This window comes from Prinia subflava, chromosome 14 (genome assembly GCF_021018805.1).
Source record: "Prinia subflava isolate CZ2003 ecotype Zambia chromosome 14, Cam_Psub_1.2, whole genome shotgun sequence".
NCBI lineage: Eukaryota > Metazoa > Chordata > Aves > Passeriformes > Cisticolidae > Prinia > Prinia subflava.
In genome coordinates, this window is record NC_086260.1 from 10249673 (window position 1) to 10273354 (window position 23682).

The 23682-nt window shown below is 50.3% G+C and overlaps 1 protein-coding gene across 2 annotated transcripts in view; it reads right to left on the reverse strand.

Annotated features, from left to right (window-relative positions):
* Positions 1–204: 204 nt before the first annotated feature.
* CHST13 (carbohydrate sulfotransferase 13) overlaps positions 205–23682 on the reverse strand; it is a 27638-nt gene continuing 4160 nt past the window's right edge. The window contains exons 2-4 of one of the 2 annotated variants that reach the window (XM_063411754.1): positions 5822–5974; positions 4761–4837; positions 205–1529 (exon numbers count right to left, since the gene is read on the reverse strand). In XM_063411754.1, coding sequence (XP_063267824.1) covers positions 684–1529; positions 4761–4837; positions 5822–5864 — 966 coding nt within the window. In that variant the 5' untranslated portion in view covers positions 5865–5974 and the 3' untranslated portion in view covers positions 205–683. The remainder of the gene's footprint in view (positions 1530–4760; positions 4838–5821; positions 5975–23682) is intronic. The other variant, XM_063411753.1, reaches the window with a different exon arrangement.

Here is a 23682-nt window from a genome sequence, read left to right on the forward strand (position 1 = left end):
TGGAGTATTTTGCACCACTACTGAGAACATGAGGAAGGGGAGGAACAAAAAATCCCTCCAGGGATAAAAATGTGGTCAGAGTAACACACCTCTGTGTGTTACATCCCCCTCTGTGTGTTCATCCCCCTCAGTAGGGGATGGTGTGGGAAGTGAGATTAGGAGAGAGGAAAACAAGACAAAGAGGTGGGAGCAATTTTAAATAAAAGGAAAAAGTTACATTAAATTATTGCTTTATTTCTGGTTCTATGCAAGTCTCTGATACACTCCACTCTGACCCCTGAGACTCCATGTCTGCCTCCAAACAGCACAAACAGTAAGGAGGAGAAAGACCTGAAGGGGACCTGCCCAAAAAAGGAGCCTTCCCAATATTTGGATCTACAGAGGAGTCTCTTAGTTAAAAGAAAGTCTTCAGCCAAGGCAAGAAGTGTCCAGTCCCATCACCATTCCCTGTAGATATTGAAGGCTGGAAGGGAAAGGGAAGGAAAAGCTTCAGCCCCAGTGTTTTCACAAGTGTTCTTCCTCCAGATCATGCATGAACAAGGCATCAGGAGGTGGAGCAGACCCTAATAAAAGGGCACAGCAAAGAAGTCAACCAAGAGATGAGCACAAGGTAGGAGGAGAGGAATTGTGGCAAGATGAGAGTTATCCAGCTCTCGCTCACCTCTTCCCCCATAGGCCCTGCCTCATCGGATGCGGAGGTACGAGGGGATGGAGTAATTGAATAGCAAGTAGTCCATTTTGTATAAATTAAAGAGTCTCCTTTGGTAGAAGGGGCTAATGTCCTGGAAGAACTGGGCTGTCATGTCGTCTGTCGTCCTGGTGGTCTTGGACGAAGCCGGGAACTTGACGCTCGTGTCGGCTCCCACCAGCTGCAGGATGTAGTTGGCGTCTTCGGCCAAGGTCTCATACTTGCCCACCACGTCGTAGTGGATGATGCAGGGGTGGCAGAGCGAGTGCACCCGCTCCCAGTGCTCGTTGAAAGGCTCTTCCTGCTGCGTCCGTGGGTCCAGCAGGTAGTACACAAACTCCTCGAAGCGCACGTCGTCCCCACGCTCTAGGGCGCGGTCGCTGGGCTCCCGGCGGTGCCGCCGGATGATCTTGGTCCCGTAGCGCTTGTGGAAGGCCGTGTTGTAGCTGAGCGTGAACTTGTTGCGGTAGGCCGAGACCAGGCGCTCAAAGGGCTCCCGCACGAAGACAAACTTGAGGTAGCTGCGCAGGCGGTAGTTGATCTCGGGAACGCTGTACTCAGAGAGGGTGCGCAGGTTGGAGGGGACGTGGGCCTCATGGGCGGGGATTCCCAGAGGGTCCTGGTACTTGCCTTGCCCCGTCAGGACCATCATCACCCGCTTCCAGTTAGTGCAGGCCACTTTGGGGACGTAGCAGTAGAGCAGCCCGTGCGTGTCGTCCACCACCAAGTGCCGCAAGTCATCCGGCTGCAGGAGACGCCGCTTGCGGGTGTAACGGCTGCACACGTTGCTCAACATCTCCCGTCTCTGCTGGTGAACAGCCTGCAGGGATGACTGCTCAAACTGGGGAGAAAAAACCCAACAGAGATGGTCACCAGCTTGCCCGAGCTGACTGTGGCCTACACACAACACTTGGCCCACAGTTGTGCCCACTGCATCCCCTTTACTGGATCTGTCAGTCATCCATGTGGGCTTTTGGAGATAGCACTCACTTTGAACACAACTTGATTTGGTGCACTTAATCCTTGGACAGGCTGGCATCAAAAGAAAGTACAAAATGTGATGAGGAGCTGGACGAGAAGACAAATCGAGGGGGTGAGGGAAGAACAGGCGGTGCAGAGAGGGTCAATAACAGAACATTTTTTTAAAAGCAGACACATACACTGGGCTAAAGCACTGTCCCTCACACCAGTCTGGGGGGATGCACGCCCCCAGAGACAGAAAGCACAGCCTGTTCACTGGCACAGGGCTCTGCACACTCCTGCTGCTATGGGGCATTGCTGCCTCACACTGACACCCACACACATGCTTGCTGTGTGCCCAGCCAAGGGCAGAAATGTGGCACACACATTTGGGCATGCTGGATGGAAGTGGCCTGGGTATCCTGCCAAGGAAAGGCAAATGGAAATGGTCTCTAACACTGATGATCAAACCCTGGTGAGCAGCAGGGGAGTTGGAGATTAGGTGGGCTGGCAGGTATGATGGAGAGGAGCAAGGGGCTGAGTGGGTGGTGCTGGGACCCTTCCTGAGGGCTTTGGGTTCCTTCTCCTGAGGGTCTTCTTCCACACAGGCCACTCCAGCGCCTCAGCTCTGGTCACAGTTTCCTTTGGCTGCAAGGACAAGGAACCAACACATGGTCTTTTAACCCTTCTGCCCCTTGCATCAAGAACTAACAGCTGCTGCACTGGCTTACCAGAAGCCCAGAGTCCCTTAACCCCTAACCCAGCTGAAACCATCTTGCAGATCTGGGGACGTGACCTTTCCTGTCATGGTTTTTGTCAGAAATCCCAAAATGTCATTAGAACATCTGGGGAAGGGAATCATTTCCAGGAAGTCAGAAGGGGAAGGTCCCCTCCTCCTCCTGCCCCCTATGTGTTTTGCTCACAAGGGTTGGGAAATTTTGTGTTCCTCATTGCTGGGAACATCCAACAGCCATGCCTGGGAAAGGCAGCACCAAGCAGGGGTGCAGCACCCCCACTAAGCTGGGGTGGCCCTGACCCTGCAGGGCTGTGGCTTTAATGCCATGCAGTGACCACCATCTCCCAGTATCGCCGTGGCTCCCACTTTGGGGTTGTAAAGACAGTCCTCCCAGGGTCAGAGGGTGCCGCAGCAAACAGCTCTGTTGCACAGATGTGGCAACCTCCACATGAAGGGCAAGGGCAGGCCTTGCTGCCTACACAGCTGCTGAGAGCTGTCACTTCTCAGGCATGCTAAAGGACACCCTTTACCAGGCTTCAGGTGCCTCACTGCTCCCTGGGGGCTAATGAGGTGTTTTGAAGGGCAGTTGTAAGAGCTTGTAAAGCTCCTACCAGGAGTTGGGATGCTAAGACAAACTGTCGATCCAGGGGATGAACCACACTCAGACGCTTTTGGATCTTATTTCCACAAAAAAATAACCTCGTCTAGGTCACCTTAGTGACCACTTTCTCCAGGAACCTGCATGGGCAGTAATCTGAGACAGGAAGAGGAGAAAGCATCCCATCCTTATGCCTTCCAATAGGAACATGATAAGGGAAAATGCCACAATGAAGGAAATTCAGGTGAACAGATGCTAACTGCCAGCAAGGTATTACTCTGACATTGTTGGCTACTAGGCTAGAAAGAAAATACAGCACACCTAGGGAGGTGATAACCACAGCTGAAGAAGCATTCTCATGCTGCTTTGTAACACAGCCAAACCTTTCAGTAGAAATTTCTTTTGTCTGGAGCCTCCCTGTCAGCTTTTAGAATTGGAAAACCTTTTTGCAAGGGCTTAGAAAAAGAGGCATTTTAATAATGTGATTTTTTTTCAGGTGTTTTTCCCTGCACTTGCATAATTCAAAACTATTGGACCAGAGAGACAGACAGACAGACACTGTCTGCAGGCATGGCAACAAATAAATGTGACTACTTTTCAGCAGCCACCCACTGGAATAAATGCATGTCTTGCAGTTATTTCAGAGCAAAATTGCTCCCTTCATTTCCTTCTCTTTAAAAACTGGGGAAATTAAGTATCACTTTTAAGGAAATAACACCATGACATTCCAGCAGCATCAGGGTTTGCTGGCATCATGGCCACAGGAGTCCATATTTGCCATTTTTTCAGAGAGCAAACGTACTTTGGCTGCTTACAGACATAAGAGCATCAACCTAGACAGTAACACAAAGCAACACATCTGACTCTGGCTGCATTGGGCACTGCCCAGGGGCAGTAGGGAGGCAGCAGGAATGGCAGCACACTGAGGGGCCACCAGCACTGCCCCCTGTTCTTGTGGGCTGCAACAGATGACAGCGCCATGGACACGGGGAGACGGAGGGCACGTTTGGTGGCTGGGACACGTGGCATGGCACCCGTTGGAGGGTGGTTTCCCACAGGGCTTCCTGCAGGGAAGCTGTGGGTGAAGATCCCTCTGCAAAGGCAAGTGTGGCTGAATGAGGGGAAAACTGCCTGCCCAGGGGGAAAAGCAGAAGAAAGAAACAAACACTTTTTACAGCTCTGCTGTGAAGGACACGCAGGACACCTTCCTGGATTCCTGCACAGGGAGGGACCCGCTTAGCCCACCTGGAGGGGAGTGATTCTTTGCCCAGGCTTTGCTCATTTCTCAGCAGATAGAGCTGGCACAGCTGAGATGTTCCAAGATTATAAATTCCCCATGGCTGAGTCCAGCTACATCTACGTAAACACATATACCTATGTGTGTGCATGTATCTATAGCAGCTAACACAGAAACATCTGCCAATTATTAGCCCAGGGAGGGCAGTAATGAAGCTCTTGCCCTGCTATGATGGCCCAGAGTTGGCTTTGAAATGTTCAGACAGCAAAGTCTCCCAGGTTTGCCCAGCTATGGCTCAGACCACTGGTAATTAAAACGTTTGCCCAAGTACCAGCAAGGGCCATAAACAGTTTCTATCCAGTTACTCCCTTAAGCAGTGTGGTCTTGCCTTTTAGACACAGCCAGAGGTTCAGCTGCAAGGATCCTGGGGGTGGCTGGACCTGGCACAGTGCCCCACACACCAGAGGAGTGGAAGAAAGGCTCAGCACTCAGTGCTCCACTCAATCTTCACCCCACCACTTCTCTGTCCCTGTCCCCTTACCTGGTCACTCTCATATAGGGCCTGGAGTGGGCTGCGACCAGCCTTGCCTTGCCAGGTGGATCTCATATCTTCAGAGGCTGAAAAAGGAGTGAGGAAAATCAGAGGGGTTGGAAGGGTCTGCTTCCTTCACCTTCTCTTGAGATGACCAAGTCAGGATAAGACAACCTCTCCCAAAAAGAGACAAACCCATTTTGCTCTTGAAGTGATGCTCAACCAATGCTCTTCCCTTCCCCTTACTTTGTAACAAAATCTGCGGTCAGGATTTAAAAGGTCCAGACTTATTTTTTAACAAATAAAACACCATAAATAAAGATAACAATTACAATTTCAAGTGCAACTGGGATAAGTTTGATCCATATGCTTTTGGGAAATGCCACTTTGTCCAGGCTGTATGTTCAAGGGAATGACTCAGAGGAGACAGGACCCTGACCAGCATTGCCTCAGCCCTGTGAGGTGTGAGATAGCCTCTGTACATGGCAGAGAGAAGGGGCAGATCCAACACTGGCAGCTCTGTGCTGAGCCCCTCCAGGCTCAGAATTTGCACTTTCAGGCTCAGAGACATGGACGGGAGCACACAAATTGGTCAGGTGCTTTGTCTGACTGGTAAATCAGTTGAAGTTCTTACTTGTTATTTATATATTTTTCTTCCCTTCTAAACCAGCAGCATCTCCATTATGTTTAAAGCTGAAGACAGCCACCCATACAGTTCTTGCTCCTCCCTGGCCTGCAGATCAGCTATTTCACTTTGGAGGTCCATTTGCAGCAGCACCAAACACAAGGCTGGATGTGGCCAGCCACAAGTGCGACACCAGAAACCCAATCAGTGACAGCTGCTCAAGTTCTCATGCTCGTAAATTATTTAGGGATGCATCCACCTTCCAGGCTAGGAAGCATCTGCTTCAGCTGCCACTCCTCAGCCCTTGAGGTGCCCTCAGGGACCTGTTTCCAGCAGAGTGGGGGCAGAACCATGTGGCCTGGATATCCCAAACCCAACGCATGGCAGGGGCACAGGCTCTCACTTACAGCAACACTTTCAAACAGCTCTCCCACCACTCACCCACCCTCTGCTTCTTGGCTCTGACTCTCTCCATTGGCAGATGTCATGACAATTTCCACATGACAAGGTTTGTAACCATGGGGGTTGTGCAGCCCTGGAGTCAGCTTCCACAGAAGGAATCACATCATGAGTTTCAAAATGGAGAATTATGTTTTTTCTGAAGGGGAAGACAGAACACATTGTTCAGGAGACTGCAGCCCGGGACACTCTTCCAGTCCTCCAAGTTCCTGGAAAAAGCATCTGCTGCAAGACATTGCTGGCAGCATGAAGCTTTCTAACAGAAGCTTTTCACATGACAGTTTGGGGCTCTGGATCTTTTCATTCACTGACCATCACCAAACAACCCCAAATTTGTTATATAAATCCCAGATGGTATCTGTACAACCAAAATAACCAGAAGGAAAAATCCAGATCCTGTGTTCATTTTGATATGTTTGTATTTTGCTTGAATGAAAACTGCTCCAAAGTACAAAGTCACCAGGGTCTCAGCGAAACATTATTCATTTCTGGAGCTGTAATTAGGAGGAAATGACTGCCTGACCTCACTAGATTTCATCAGCAGTGCTGCACGCTTGCATGTCCACGGGAAATGACACTTCCTGCAGTACTGGATTGATCAAGATGTGAGTCAAAGAGAAGATACAGTTTCTTCTTCAATCCCCTATATCAGTTATCCCACAGGAGGGTGAAATAGCATCTGTGCCAGTGGGAGATAAGCAGAAAATCCAGTGTACAGTGCTGGGCTGAGATGCTCATCCCAGAGGAGCCCAGTTTCACATTTCCAGGCTCAGCCCTCTGCCATTGGCAGGGAATGAGATCGACTTTGAAAATTCAACTCACTGCAGCTCACATCTGCGAACAGAGTGCACTGAACCCAAGCCCTTTCCCCTTCGGCTGGGGCTGATAATCTCCTGTTGGATGCAGGACTGTGACCCCGCTGAGGGCTGCTGGCAATGCCTTGCAGCAGACACTGCTCCTATATTTAGTAAAACAACATGGAGGCGTTAGTTTTTGCGATCAACACGTGCATCAGCCAGAACCTTTCTCACCGGGACAGAAGCAAACCCCAGGTGGCTCAGGCTGACTTAAGGCTGTTAGAAATGCAAATAGCTCATGCTGGTGCTGCACAGGACAGTGTGGAAATGTCCCAGGGAAAGGCTTCAGTGCCTGCTGCAGCGTCAGGTCACGGCCCCGGAGGAGCGCTGGTTTGGCAGGAGGTTCTTTAGGCTCAACAAAAGGCAAATCTGCAGTAAAGAGGGGAGGGAGCAGAGGTCAGGCAGGTCACAGCCATGCTCTGACCTCTTTTTTTCAGAGGGACCAGCCTGGCCAGCGGCTGCTGCACTTTGCAGGGCTCTTGCCAACAGCCCCAGAAGAAACGTTGCAAAATGGATTTCCTCCAGCCCTTCCCCAGCACAAGATCCGTCAGAGAACAAGGCAACTTCTCTGGATAGCAGCAAACCCCCCGGGATCCCTGCTATGCTCTTGCTGTACAGGGTTCCAGAAAAAAAGGGGAAGAGATAAAAAGAAGCGGAAAAAAAAATCTCCGCTAGGCTGCTCCCGTGCAGCCGGAGGAGGGCGGGAGTGCTGAGCTGGCAGGGGCAGACCCGGGCCCTCGGCAGTGGCTGCACGCTGACGGTCTGAGCGCTCCAAAGCCATGAACCACCCCTGTCCTGAGGAGCCAAACCCCTCAGAGCACGGCCTGGCCCGCGGCAGGGCTTTGGTTTTTACACGGCTCCACTGCAGGAGATCTCTCCGCTCAGAAACTGCTCGCACTACACACGGCATCCCCAGGAGAAAAGCAGCCGGGATCCCGGCTGGGCCATGATAGTGACTTTTGGAGGCAGGGCCAAGCCCCGTGGCAGATGCAGGGTTGGGCCTACACAGCTCCATGAGGCGCCAGTGCATGAGGAGGGCAGCATAGGCTGTGTCCCGAGGGATGGAGTGTCCATTCTCCACAAGGCTGGGTCAGAGTGGCTGCAGGTGTGTGAACAGAGACAAGTCCAGGCTGTCTGTGCCCAAAGCATCCTCAAAACATCTGGGATCACCTGGCTGCCACAGTAGTAAGCAGGCCAGGGCTGCTGCAACCTGCTTGAGCCAGCAGCAGGCTGGAGACAGTAATTTAATGGAGTCCACCCCACTAAGATCAGCCTTTGACACCCAACACAGCCCTGCCCCATGACCCCAAGCTGTGCACCCCCTGTTCATCAGCCCCAGCACCTGCAGCATCACTGCGCACACACTCCTGCCCCAGCCCTCCCCATTGCCAGATGCTGGCTGGAATTTACACATCCCTCCTATCCCATTCATTCATGCTGAGAGCAAGTTAAGCATCCCATTTCCTGTACCACTGGTTTACCAGTCTCTGGAATGCCCCCAGGACTCCCAAAAAGTTTGTGAAGGTCAAGGAATACTGAAATAAATGACAGTGTTGAGGAGGTAGTATCATGTGAGTAAATTAATGGTTTGTGTTGCCTTTTGGCACCTGAGTGCAGCAGGTTATTCCATCATGGAGGAGCTGCCAAGATCTTTGCATCTTGGTTTTTCTCCTGACTTTATAGCTTGTTGCTGAGGTTCCCAGATTCCACCACATGCAGTGGTAATCCTTGGAAATTTAGCACGGCCACAATTGCATCTGAATGCAGGGACATCACTTAGCCAAGGCATACCAGCTTTCTAAAGGGGAAAAACCACCAACCCCTGGCAACTGCAGGATCGCTGTTTGGGTGAGAGGTATCAATACAGCGCATGTTCATGATCCAAATCTGAAGTGTTTTCCACTGACACAGGCAGAAGGAAGTATCACATTTGTCCTTTGAATCTTCAAACGATGAGGTGAGGGAATAAGAGTGATGTGGAGCAGGAGACCAAAACCGCTGTGCTAAGGCAGAGACGCTGACCAGAAATCGCTGAATAAGATGAGCCTGACAGGAAGCTCAGGCACATTTTTGAGTCTCCTGTACTACAAGGGCTTTCAGACTTTCTTTTGGAGCTTAAAAAGATATCACACTTCCTCCTTTCTTTCCTCCTGTACCCCAGATTTCAGTGCTGTCCCATCACAGCTGAAGCTACTCTCTTTCAGTGTGACATCAACACCGCAGCAGGATCTGAGGCTTCAGTGTCTTGCCAGTCCTTGGAAAAGGGAATAGATTTTAAAGCTGTGAATATTTACGTGTACTAGCTGATTGCAAAGACAGCCAGATGTGTGAGGTGAGGGAAAGACTGGATCATGCCTATTCCAGACTTCTGGAAGCAGCAGTGAAAGAATATGCTGTTTTGGCTGCAGGGACCCTTAAAAAGGGAGGGAGGTTCTCTGAAACCACAACAGCAAAACTAGTGCGTGAATTGAAGATTTTGGCTTGGAGACAGGATTCAGGCAGTAACAAGCCTGCTAAGCTGACATCAGCATTACCCAGGCTTTAGAAAACAGTCTGAAGCAAAGAAAGCAATTAAAAGATGTGGGTGCAACTGGATAATAAATAACTTAGAATGAAAATCAACACGGCACTTACCAGACACAGCTCATACGCATACAAACTTGTCTGTATATAAAATAGGCTGTTTCTGTAAATCGAGCCTATGTGGTAGATCCTCACCCAGATACACACAGTGCAGGAGAGACAACACTCCACAGGAAACAAGGACTTCAGTCAGAGAGGATGAAGTTTGGAAGGTGAACAGTAAAGGTCATGAGCAACAAGAAAGCAAGTGGCACTTCAATGCGAAATACTGGGCAGAGGGCAGATTTCTAGAAAAATACCTCCCAGATTAGCTTTGGAATTAATACTTTGAGAAGGAGTTGACATAAAAACAGAAAGATACTGATGATGGGCAAAGACTTGAGAAAGGCTGCCATGGCAGGGAAAGACAAACACCAACAGGGAAACTGAAGTTCATCCTGGATGAGGGGAGTGGAAATTTAATAGGATTTAATTTCACAATGCTGGAATTCAGCAGTTTCTGCTACTCTGCTGCTGGAAGTGGCAGGAGGTCCCAGATGCATTAGTTCTGGGCCATCAGCTGCCAGTGTGTCAGTCATAAAAAAAGGCAAATGAAGCCCTGAAACAAATCAAGTGAGATATCTGCCATCGCAGAAAAAAAAAAAAAAAGCGCTATCCATATGCTATTATCCATACCATTGGCGACCCTCACCTGCAGCACTGACAGCTCTGCTCTCCTGGGACCACAGCAGATCCAGAGTAGCTGAGAAGGGCTGCCAGGTGATCAGGTGATCCCAGGATTTGCTGTGCCATGGGAGGCTGCACGGGCTGGATGTGTGTATGAGCTGAGCTTGGATGTGACCACCCCTTGGGAACAGGCCAGCAGAGAGGGAGGGCAGGGTTTCACATGCGGGATATCTTCATGCCCACTTGCTCAGGTAGCAGACAGGGAGAGGTTTGAAAACCCCAGATCAGTGGGAGTGAGTGACTGGGATGCAACAGGAGGAATCCCAGCTCATTGTGGGCTTGAGGATGAAGCTGTCAGATATTTTCCAGGCTGGACCCTGGGGCCACAAAAAGCCAAAAATTCCACATGCGATGTCCAATATGAGACACTGGAGAGTGTTAACACCTGGAGGAGATTCAGTGGTCTCCAACCAAGGGAAGTGAAGAGACAGCACATGTACTTGCACATGAGCAGGCACCCCAGGGGCCCTGAGGAGCTAATCCTGACCCCACCACTGCCTCCCCACTGCTGTCTCACAACCCCAGCTTTGCTTCCTGTTGTGTCTGTGCAAACCTAAAAAAAGAGAAAAAAACAATTGCGGTGCCTGAAATGATCAGTGTAAATTACAGCCTGCAAATGCCAGCGGGGCAGTGGGAGAGGTGCTTCCTTGTTCTGTAGGAAGAGTCAGTTCTCAGCCAGACCCTCTTGGAAAGGAATGCTCTCTCTCACACCAAAGAAACAGTTGTGAAATTGAAGGTGATACTTTCCATGGATTCTGACTAGAACAAAGGAAAACGGAGTGGTGACAGAAGCTGTCTGCTTGGCACACATGGCATGTGTGCAGCTGAACTGTGTGCATGGGAGAAGCAGGAGTGTACAGTGAGAAACAACTGTATTACCAGAAAGGTAAACAATGCCCAGAGTTCTGTGGTGTACAGGGATTAGCACTTGGTTTAAGTCAGTCACTGAAGAGCCAGAAATTAGGACCTGGATCTCTTCAGGGGCACAGCAGTGAACTTCTCCAGACCTTGCTGTCTCCTTTCCAGGACCTGCCAGGGGCAATGAGTGAGTGCTTCAGCCTCAGCAGTGACAGGTCACCCACCCCTGACCACAAAGATGCTGCTCCACTCCACAAAGACAGGCTGCTCACTACTGAAATAATGCACCCACAAGACACAGAGAAGGATCCTGCCATAGAATTTCTGAGAGGATATTGTGACTGTGCTAGTCAAAGCCAAACCCTAACTGCAGCCACTGGCTGCTAAATCTGTCCAATTTTCGATTTTAACATCCAAGCAGGACAAAAAAAAAAAAAAAAAAAAAGCAAAAAAGAAAACAGAGCTTGGCAGCAGCAGTGATGGATCCAGACAGTTCTTGCAGCCTGAGCTCAGTTTTCCCTCCTGGTTTGATAGCAAAGACTGAGACATGCAGCTAGACACACAGACTGCATGAGGATGGTCCAGGACACAGAGGCCTAGAAATCCCACATGGAAAAACCAGTTGAACCCCTGGGCAGTGTTCAGTGGTCGAGTTGAAGAACCCTGCCTGCAAGGATCAGAACTATAGGGTCAAACAATGTTGTCTCCAGAAAGCAGTTGAATTCTAGGAAGCTCTGGCTTTTGTGATTGGATTCCTACTGGTGGAGAACCCATTTCCTTAATTTCTGTCTAAGCATAAAGGGTGATTGTTGTTTGTTGTTTTGTTTTTAAATACAGACATTTTTCAAAACTACAATGATGTGAGAATCCAACACCATTATCCCCCAGAGTACTCCAGACTCACTTACTGCTTTAATGTTGTGGAAGGCAGTGACTTCTCTTTGATGGACAAGATGACCAAATAAGTGACCATTTGCTTTCTCATATCATACTCTTGGCTGTGAAGAACTGTGTGGCAATTCTGGTGATCACAGAGCTAAGGGAGGACCTTTGGGAATTATTCCTATTTTAATTCTTACTGAAGGGTTTTGATTTGGGAATGGGAATTTTTTGGCACCATAAGCAAATCATATTTTTGGCTTCAAAGAGGCAATTGAATCTCCTTAGATTCTTGTGACTGCTCATTTTTACTGCATATAGAAAGTGAAGGATATAGACAACTGAAGCTTAATTACATAGCTTAGGAAAAGAAATCTAATAGTGCCACATGATTGATTTGCATAAATGTATCCTTCATTTTTGTGAATTCAGACACAACCACCTCTGCTGGGGAGCTGCAAGTGTAAGGAAGTGTAAGTGCCTGGCTCATCCAGTGTCTGCACCCAGAACACTTAGAGGCAGTGGGCAGCATCCATGCCCCATTCCGGCACGTAACTTGCAGCAGAGCACATACACAAGAAAGAATTTTGGGGAGAGAGAACATGTCACAGCAATATTCAGACAAGCAATGGCAAGCAATGGCAAGCAATGGCAATGGCAAAAAGCAACCAGCTCTATGGAGAATAACAAGAAGAGGTGATTTCTGATCTTTTCCCTGGGTGTCTCCCAGCACAGCACCAGTCCCCAAGAGGAGAGAGACCAACTCACAACAGCCCGCGCTTTGCATAGCTTCCACATGGCAGGGAATAGGTCCCTGTGGAGCAAACACTGTACTTGACCTCTTTTGTTCATCCTGGGGCTGTGCCAGCGATTGATGAGCAGCAGTGATGGAGGGGAGCTGGCACCAACTCACGAACTCTGTAACTCTAATAGTTACAATACAAACATGCATTTCTTTTTCCATACCAACATCATCTGTAGCCCAGGAAATGCCCCTGTGGCCCTTTCCATCATTGCTTCTCTTTTCATGGTACTTTTCTCCCCAGTTATGCCTTGTTCAGCCTGTTCTGCCTCATGACAATGTCCTCCTGCAGAGGCTCAGCACTGACATAGATAACAGGTTGCCACCTAACACAGACCCATGCAGTGTGGTCACAGGCAGACCCACCACTGGCCTCTTCCAGTGTTTTCCTTGCTGATGAGCAAGCCAGCAATGTATAACCCAAGGAATTCATAACAGCCTGCCCTTGGCTCTGTGGGCCAATCCTTGGGAAGGGCTTGCCGCTCTGCATGTCTCTCTGCTGAGGTACAGGTGGTGGAGAGTCTGTTGGAGACATCTGTCTCAGCTCACTTGCTAGGGAACAGGAATAATTCTCCATCAGACCTTCCCCTCCTGCTCCCTACAGCAGACTGACAACTTGTAGCATCCTGGGGAGCAGCAGAACCTTCCCCATGCTTGTTCCTTCAGGCATTAGAGCAGAGCCAAGATGGTTGTATCCCTGCAAGGGTCCTGGAGCAGGTCCTTTCCAGATAACCCAGCCAGGCTAATGCAGCATATTAGAAGGGCAGGACCTTTGTGATTCTGCCTCCCTGAGCAGAAGAGCAGGCAGGCACATCCCTGTGCCCTGCAAAGCCATCACATAATTCAGTGGCATTCCTCCATGTCATCAGTTGAGCCACAACCCTCAGGCACTGGCAGGGCACCAGGAAGCTCGACTGCCCCTCTGAAACCAGTGGGTAAGTGTCTCACCAGTGCTGCACCCTAACTCTCAAGCTCAGAAATTGCCTCAAGTAGCTTGGGTTTGGACAATACGATTTTATTTTGAAACAAAGTCAGTGCCTGGATGTTGTCAGCCCAGTTTATCCGCATGGCAAAGGGGTTCCATTTGGTGGCTCCTGACTTAATGATATTTCATTTAGCAGAAATTAAACCAAGTGACTTGAACTTGGCTGGATCAGACAAAACTGAGTCCCAGCAACACAGGGATGCTTGAAAGCTTAGCTCAGGCTTTTTTACCCAGAGCTGCACATTTTCTCCCATCTCCCCTAGTCCTCTTGAAACAGCCAAACCAAGTAATTAAACCCCCCTGCTTCCCCTCACCTCCCAGCACTTGGAAATAGAGATACATTGGGAGGAGGTTACCCACAATGCTAAGGGAAAAAATCACAAGGAAAGAAGCTCAGGGCAAACCTGAGCAGGGCAAGACAGGACATGCACATATGTAGTTTTACACAGAGAACAGCCCACGTACAATGAGCTGCAGCAGGGGATGACAAATCTTCTCCCCCATCAGCCCAGATGGGTGAACCCACATATGTTTGCATATGCGAGAGGGTGGTTTTGCATCTCCACAAGCACTGGGGTCACAGAGAAGTGATGTTTTAGCCACAATGATAAAGTACCATTTCAGGGCAAGATGAGGGGTACCATGCAGAAGAGGGATGAAGGCTGCACAATGGTCCATCATCTTCCTCTTCTCCAGTACCTGGCTATAATACATCACATTCCCATGGAGCCAGTGGAGGGATCCTACCAGTCTCTATCATAAAGACCTTCCTCCCCTGAAATCTCCCCTTTTTGCACAAATGACTCTCTTGTTTTCCTGGGAAGCTACTTAACACCAACTCCAAGCAGTCACAGATGGCTCCTGAAGGGTGATAGGGCACCCCATCCCCAGGACCCATTTTCATCACATCTCTGCTGCTGAAGCACTCCAGTACCCCCTTCCCAGGCACAACCCTCAGAGGAAGCTCCACAGGCACTGAACTGAGGTGACACAGCCCACTTCTGAGGAGGCACAGGAGTACACACCTCTTAGCCAAGAGGGAAAGGAGTATTTTCCTAACTCCTTCCACCAAATGCATATGCAACACAGCTACCATCCCCTGGGACAAACCCTTCTGCAGCATTTCCTGCCCCAAACCACACATTTCTTCCACACACAGAGGGATGTGAAGGTACTGGGGATCCCTGGACCTCACATAACCAGGTGTACATAGACCAGATGTCCAAGATGGCTTCCTTTGGGAAGATGAAAGGAGGTGTCACCCCCTAAAAATAATACCCTTCTTTTCTGCAATCACCCCCTTGCAGCTTCTCCAGACTGCCAGGGCTGTGTGGCACAACTGGGTGGTAATGGCAGCCAGGCTCCCTGGCACTGACAACAGCTTTCCTCCAGCCAAGAAACACACTCCAAAGAGGGGACAATGAGTCACTGTTTTACATGGGATAACTCAATGGACTGAACCACCTTTAACAGGAAAAGTCCTTCACTCCTCCAGGGATGTGTGGCCTGCCTACTGGAAGGCAGCAGTCCACGGGCAAGAGAGGGACAGGGGGTGTGCTGCCTTCAGGAAACGTTAATGAGGGCGTGGAAGAAGGTTCTAAGCTATTCTCTCTGGAAAGTGATGGATGGGAAAAGCCATGCAGAGGCATGAGTACACGTCCTGCTCTCATTCCAGCTAGACAGGGAACAGCCAGGCCTGCCAGAAGCAGCAGTGGTTATGGTGAATGTCTGGAGTCGAAATACACAGCCTCAGGGAACTGAAGTGGGACCAAAAATCCAAGCACACCTGCCTCTACTTGTGCCTAAGATCCCTGGTATCTGGGCACAGTCATCTGCAGGCAGCATTCCTGTAAACGGTGCTCATGGGACTGGAGTGCCTCTGGCATGCTGCACTGGGGGATGGAGAGGCAGCAGAGCTGCATCACCTCTTTGTCTGATATTGGGACACTTGTCCCACCCACACAGTGCAAATTACTCACAGTGCAGACTCTCACACAGAAATCTGAGGAGAGCACAGAAGCCCCAGGCACATTAAATGCACTCACATGGTTTCCAGCCTGCAAGAGGCAGGTGGATGCTCTCTGCTTCCTCAGTCTGGGGCTGCAGTGACCCATGCTCACAACTGTCACCTACCCACAACCATTTCCACATTCAATGACTCATGCCAGATGCAATAAAAGCACAGACAGCAAGCAGGGGCCAGCAGCATAAGGGGCCACGTGCACCAAGTGCCACCAGACTTCAGGTTTCTCCACCTGGGTCCAGTTCAAGTTCACTGGAATGCCTCTCAAGCACGGTAGCACCCTTTGTAGGGCAGGCCATGCCCCTGTGCCAAGAGCAGCTCAGATGCCTCCAGAGTATGGTGAGACAGGCAGCAGCCCCACAGCTGACCTAACCCTCTTCCCAGCCTTCCTCATGGCTGTCCCCCTTGCTGCCAAATTTCAGTATCTTCTCTTTTAGCTTGAACATGTCCCAGCCATGTCCCTTACCAGGAGTCACACCTGAAGAGAGCCCTCTGACAGGTCACACATGGGGCTGGCACTACCATCACTACAAAAACGAGACAGCTAGACCTTATTTCACATCACCACTCCTTCCTTTACTGAAAGGATCCAAAAACTGCCCCTCCACAGGGCAATTTCTCCATTCCCACCCCCAGGATCTGCTTGGATGTGCCTTTGGCACAGTTCATGACTGGAAACAGGACGCTGGGTTGCTGGGTGAGATCACAGCTACACCACAGCCTGCGTGTCCCATTCAGCACCACGTGGGATGTGGGGTGGGAGGGAGGGAGGCAGCAATCCAATGTTCAGAGCTATTTGGGTTCTTCTCCAAACCACTAAAAAAGAGGGATCTCTGCTGAAAGTGCTCCAAAGAAACACAGCAAGCACTGCTGCCAGTGTAATCTCCACTGTCCATTTCTATTAATGCTCTTACAGGTTTAGCAGAAACTGGAAACCTTGGAGCTGACTTGTCACGGTCCAAGGCATGCAAGGACACCCAGATGAGCAAAGCCAGACCCTGCATGCAGCCCCCACCAGTGCCCTTCGGAGGGGCACTTCTCAGCAGGCTGCTGGAGCACTTGCCTGGCAAAAGAGAGAATGGGCTCGTGTGTGTTTTGCTCCTCGTGCCTGGCTGACATACTCAGCCCACAGAGCTTCACATTTGCAGTGCACACTCAGCACTCTGCAGCTAACCCAGGCTGAGGGATGATCCAGCGCTGAGCGGTTTGCAGCCAGCTCTGCCTCCCTGCCTCCCATCTGCTGTGCACAAAGCTCAGGCAGCAGCCCCAGAGGTGGCTGCGAGGTTTGAGGGGGTGTCATCAGATGGATGTTTTTTTAGGCTGCTACAAAAAGAACATTAAACTCCTGACGTGAGATGGGGTCAGAACATCCTGCACTAGTTTAGATTTCTATTGCATGTCACACGCATTGGGCAGAAAAATAATTATCTTTCTAACTTTACTTTTTTTTTTTTTTTTTTTAAACTTCTCCCCTGACAGGAGGCTGCTCAGCTTTTAATTGCCTGGAAGAGACCTCTGAAATCTGAAATCCCTGGTGTGTCCAAGCTTCAGCCAGATGCCTACTGTTTAGGGAGAGCTGGCTGTACCCAAGCCAGTGCAGGGTACTGCCACTGGTTCCAGAAGTGACTGTGATTCAGAGATCTGGCTTCTGGAAATGCTTTAAAACCACTTGTGCATTACTCTTGATGTTCAAGATCCTGGAAGGTTTATTTAGGAAGAAGTTATTGCCATTGCCATTAGGAAGATGCTAAAATTGCATAAAGAACCTCCTTGTTTTCTATAAAGCTTCATGAAAGCTCTTTCCTCTTTTGGCTCCCGCTTTCTTGCACAGCTTACTTTGCCTTCATGTTCTAAAGATAATTTTTCTTTATTTCTCACCGATGACACCTCTCGGACTATCACAGTGCCACCAACCACACCCAGGCTCAGGAACTGGCACAGTTGGGCCTTGGCTCTGGGTCTCCCTCCCTCCTCCCATTTTGTCGAGTCAAGGATCAGCCAGGAAAACCCTAATCAAGTGATGGAAAATGGTGACAGTTATAGGATTAGCTCCCAATAAATCATGCAGAAAGGGAAAGAAGGAATCTAGCTGCTTCCAGGAGCTTGCCAAATGCCCCAGCATCGTCTGTAGGGATCATATTAGGAACAGAGCCAATGGCAGCTGGTCTGAACACTCTGCCCCATTCTCTGCAGGGGTTCTTCCTAAACCTTTGTACCTCCTCAGCAGCAGGAGGCTCTGGTCACCTGGTACCAGCCTGAGGCAGATGCCAGGAAGGTTTAATAGAAACATCACAGGCATTTTTGCTGGAAGGATGTATTTTGCTGGGGCAGTGTCCCTAGGTCTCTACTGTCACAAGGACTGCAATTAAGATCTTTATAGGAAACAGAAAATTCATAATATCCAGCACGAACACGGCCTCTGTGAGCAAATAAAGAATTTGTGTGTAAGTACCATGCAATCTTCTGTTTCCAAATGGTTAATTCCTTCTATGAGCCAAGTTAGAAGCTTTCCAAGGGCAATTTCTCTTCCCCATTATGCCTGTCGTTCTCCTGGCCCCAGCTGCCTCCTTGCATTTATAATACAAGCCTGAACTGCCAGCATTTCCATTCCTTGTCAATAAACTCCTCCTCTGCAGCCTGCTGCCCGAAGGAACTGCAGAAGAAGGGCTTGCACCACCAGTGCCAAGGCAGGCATCCTTGCTGGGATGGACAGGGGCTGATTTTCCTTGGGCAGGGCTGCACCAGAGATCCATCTCTCCCTACAAGCCCGCTGGTGTGGTGTCTGTACCCCTGCAGGCCCCCATCTCTGGGCAGGCTCAGGCAGCACCATGGAGCTGCCAAGCCAGACCATCTGCACCAGCCTGCTGCCTCCTGCTCAGCTGCTGAGACCACGGCAGGCCAGCATGCAGGGGACCAGGCTGGGCTTGCTCAAAACCTGCCTACACTCAGGTCTGGTTTGGGCAGATGCTGTTTGTGCCCTCTGCACACAGGCCACCTGCACAGGTACAACATACAGGAGTCTCTAATGTCAGATGGCTCAACTTGCCAGCTAAATATGTTTCAAGCCATCTTCTCAGCTCTGTGCATCTGGGATTGATGAAAGCCTCAACAAGCTGATCTGAGAAAAAATGCACACTCAGCAAACTTCCCAGTGCAGCACCTTGCACACAGCCATCCCGCCCTGGCTTTGCTTCAGGGCTCTCACCTCTCTGCTCCCAGCAGAGGCAGCTGAGGGGCTGTGTCCTGCCTTTCTAAATGACACAGGTCATTAGCTGGTGACACTCTCTGTCACAAGATACACAAGAGGCTTTACAAAGAGTTGAAGAGGTGCATGAGCTCGCAGAGGAGGAGAGGAGTGAATTAGAGCCTGCTGGGCTGGAGACTAGGGAGAACCATCTCTGAGAACCATCTCCAGCACATACAATCCCACCACATGGCCCCTCGTGCCTACTTCTGCTGCATTTGGTAATGACCATGGCCTGAGGCCACCAAAGAGCCCTGCCTCCCCAGCCAGCATGTTCAGCAGAGGACACAAACACCAGTGCCATTGCATCTCTGGGGCACAATAGGTCCAGCATCACTGGTAGATGCTTGTCTGAGTGGCTGTTGGATTTAACCCTTCCTGAGAGTGGCTGTTGGCTCTGGGACATCCCTTTCCTTTTCATAGGGAGTGAGCAAGCTCTGATGGGACCTCAGGAAGAAGGGAACTGGGAGGCTTGTGCCTATACCACCCAGCAGCAGCTGTGGGCTACTGATGCAAAACTCCACCAGCATCAATTCACCCTTGTTTGGGTCTCCTAGTGCCTGTGCCTGCTGACCCTATTAAGCTAAAGGGAATCAATCTCCCTGATATTGCCAGGAGTAAAATTGGAAGAGACCCAGCTGTGAACATGCTACTCCTGCACCCTTGCCAAAAGGAAGGGCCTGGCTCTGTAGATATGTGCAGGACTGAACTCGCTGCCTTCTCCTGCCATAGGGAAATCTGCCTGTGCAGAGACACTCCCGGACAGGCAGAGCCGCACTCTCGCAGGGCAACACAGTACAAATGGGGGTGGGCAGCTGCTGAGGAGCTGCTGACCTCCCATTACTTTGTGCTGATTATTCCTCAGGTCCCTGCTTTGAAGAAAGCCTTCTAGAACAAGCAAGGCAGTCCCAGAGACATCCGCACTCAGCAGCTCCAAACAAACATCACCTTTGAACCTCATGTCAATATTACCCATCTTCCTGCGAGGTCAGTGAAGCAACATCTGGCCAGAGAGCAGGCTTGGGTTGGGTTCCACTCTAGCAATGACACTGCAAACTCGTAGAGAAAGAGCACCGCAAGGGATGGCTCAAACCTGCTGCTGCTCCCTTCCTGGAAGAGCTGGGAAAGCAGCCAGGAGATGGAGGGCTATAAATCAAGCGGCATTTACACAGAGAAGGAAAAGCGGTGAGCATGTTGTGACTGGAAGCCAGGACTCATGGCCTCAGCATCCCTCTGTATCACAGGTGACAAGCTGATGGGAAGGGACCTGTGGGCCCTGTGCACTGCTGTGAAGATCCAAAACATTTAATAGCACATCTCCTTGCACAAGTACCATGGGTAGAGATGCCAGCACTTGCCCACCTGACATGCCCAGGCTAGAGGCTTCCTCATCTGTCACTCGAGCCACTGCAGAGGCAGCAACACCCTCAGAGACACTCTTTGAAGAGAAAACAGCTTCAAGTCCAGTTGGATGCTGCTCTGAGGGAGTCTACAAAAATTAAGTCCAGTTTGGAAAAAGCTAGGTCTCACCAGAATCAGGTGCTTCTTCAGCACAGCAGGTCTCGGCACTTGTGCTCAGCATGGTTTGTGTACACAGCCACGTAACAGACTCACCCAAGCACAACACCACACACAAACGTGGGGCACTGTGGTTTGCAGCATCTCACAGCTGACAAAACAGCTTCACTGTGTGACACCACCAAGGGTTCAGTGACTAGGGATGCAGCACTGCTGGGAGCACTGAACACCTTTGCCATTTGTTGCTCCAATGTATCAGGGATCACTGGGAAGGTAGAGGGGAGATAGGACATGCCAATAGACAGGGAGGCAACCAGGACTCCAAAGAGCTGTCTGCAGGGCTGGGGATGGCTGGTGCTAGGAGAGCTGTAGGTCAGGAAGCACAGGGAAGGACCTAAGGTGGCATGGGACAGCATGTTCAACTGGGACAAGAAAAATCAGCAGGCACTGAACCCATACACATTCACACCCTCAAAACCAGGTTCTCAACCACTTTCAGCTCTGAATGGTGATTGTTCTCTCAGCACAGAGATGCCAGAGGATGTGGGTTATGTGGCCAGGCTTTCCTGCACTGGCAGACAGCGATGAGCCACCTCAGCTGAGGACGTTGCTGCTGAACCCACGAGTGGTGGAGCTTCTACAGTCCTAACCAGAGAGGAGAAACTCTGCTCTCTTCTCCCAGGAAAGACCAACTCCAAGCCCTTCCCAGCCAAATTCCCATCAGTCTGCCTGCCCAAAAATTTACAACTATTTGTTTAGTCAAAACACATCCAGATATTAAGAGCTATGGGGCACTAGGGGGAAAACAGGAGCAGGCAGAGCTGCCAGCCTTCAACAGGTAGCCCGTTGAAGGAATTCCCCAGGAATTCCCCACTGGCTGCTTCAAGGCTGGACACCTTCATACCCTGAAGCTAAATGTGCTCAGCACCATGCCAGCAAGCTAAAGGATCTCTGAAGAAAAGATCACCACAGATCTAGAAACTAAACTGAGGCAGATCGTTGCCTCTGAGACTTCAAAAGATGGGAGGTGGAAAAGGTTACAAGGCAGGGACCTTCAAAAAGCCTACAAGACCCCAGACATCCCAGTACGGGCTGCTGCAAAGGGTCTGGGAAAAATGAAACTTGCTCAATAGCATTCAAAAGAAATGCTGCAAGAGAGCTCAGCTTCTCTCCCACTTGCCCTCTCCCTGTCCACCAGAAGCCAGCATAAAGATGTCCCCACATCAACAAGCTGGCAAGTCAGAAGGGCAGCACCAGATCCCAGATGGAGCTCCGATGGCAAGACCGTGGCCCTGATCCCACGTGGTGCCCTCACACAGCCTTTCATCAGCTTTTCAGAATGAAAATCCATACTGTATGCAGCTGCCCAGGGTGAGTCACAGCAGTGTGTGGGGCTGGTGCAGAGACCAATTTGCCAATGGCAGGGGAGCGTGTGTGCACAGGGCAGTGTCTGTGTGTTTGCTTTTTGCAATCACTGTCCTGTTGAGGAGCTCAGACTGAGAACACAGGACACCACTGAGCTCTGACAGATTGAGCCCACCAAGAGGGGAGCAGAGATTTGTGGGCTGTGAAGTGTCAGGGTGATAGCTCAGGATGTTAGCCACTGCAGGTTCCTCTGGCTACTGGGTGTCCTGGGCTTGCTCAGCTCCATGCAGAGGGGAACTGGCACTGGTGGCTGCTGGAACCACCCATGCTGCCTCCTGCAGAGACAACAGAGGCCCTAGTGCCTGGCGGCACTGCTGCAGCCCCCGTTTGCTGAGCAGCCAGCACACCAGGGCTCCTGACAGCATGAGCCTTGCATAGCAATGTTGGTATCATTTGTGTACAGGATCCAAGTCACACAAAACCATTTCTCACACTGTCTCCTCTGGCTCCCCTTCCCTCCCATCCCCACGAGGATTGCACTGGGTGTCCCTCAGAGCATCACACTCTCCTTCCAACACAATGAATGAAGCATCATCTCTGCTCCATAGCTCATTAAACTGTAAGAGAAACCAAGCAAGCCCCATGGCCCAGTGCTATCTCCTACACTGGGTGATCTCCTGGGAAGGACATGCAGGAAGACTTTACCTAAGTACTACCCACCCAGCTCCTGGGGATACAGAGAAACTCTTTCTTCTCACCTTTGCCCATGTAGGCCTTTGAGTTAAACAGAAGTTTTGGCTTTCCAGTGGAAGCCACAGGCAATTGGGAAATGGAGAACAGAGCGAGAGGAGACATTTGGGGGTTCAACCCTATTTATCAGAGCTCTGTGGTTGACTTTAATGGGTAATTTACTAGAATGACATGGGGTACAAACCTGCAACACCAAAAACTGGCATAGCTGGAATAAATCACAACAGCCAGCCATGAAGCAAGGATCCCAGCATCTGGAAATGAGCATCAGGGATGGGGGACAACCTCAGGGGGCATTTAGCAATATCTTCCACCATCCAGCCTTGCTGGGAGGATTTCACTGCCAAGGGGGGAGTTCCATTTGAAGAGGGGAAAAATTAAAAGATCTGGGAATCCGTGGGGAAATTGCAGAGAGCTTGTGGTTGAATAGAGACTTGTCCCACAGCTGCAGATCCAGACAGGAAACAGAGACAGGGTGTCCCAGTTTACAGCACTGAAGGTACAGGTGCATGTATGGGAGAGAGCAGACTGGTCTAAACTGGGCAGCAGAACCTGGGAATGTGGGGTTCAACTCCCCATTGATATCAGTCGCTCCTCTCCATCCATGACAAATTTTACTGGTGGAAAAAAGTACCTCCAGCTTCTGGGGGAGGTCCATTTGTCCCTGTTTTCACTCTCAGTGCAAACTGTGTCATGCAGGCAGGACCAAGGCACAATAGTGTTAAACCCAGGCCTTTCAGGCCACCTGAGCTACTCAGTGAGATGCTTCCCCCTTGTCAGACTGCTAGTAGTCCTTAACTGCCTTTGAACAAGGAAAGTTTTGGGCTTTTGCCCAGCTGCACCTCAAAGTGAAACATCCTCTCTCCTTGGCCCCTCAGAAGTATTAAGGGCGTTAAGCTTTACTTCGGGTACTCAGCTCCAAGGAGCAGTACTGGAAATTAAGCGCCTAATGCCTTTGTAGTTTCTTGGCTTCTGATATAGAGTCCTGAGAAAGACAGCTGTGTTTGCACTGGAATTAAGATGGAGGGTTTGTCATGCTCTCCATTCAGATACTTGCAGAAACCAAGGACCAAGAAATAAACCCAGCACATAACAAATCCCAACACTCTCAGGAGAGCCCTGGGCACTGCACAAGGACTCATCTCCCAGCCCTGAACCTCACCAGCCTGCACCAACACAGGCAAAAGCCCTACTGGTGCTGTTTTTGTGGCGTTCTTATTGCAGGACACTGGAGTGTGTGGGGACAAAATGCAGGTG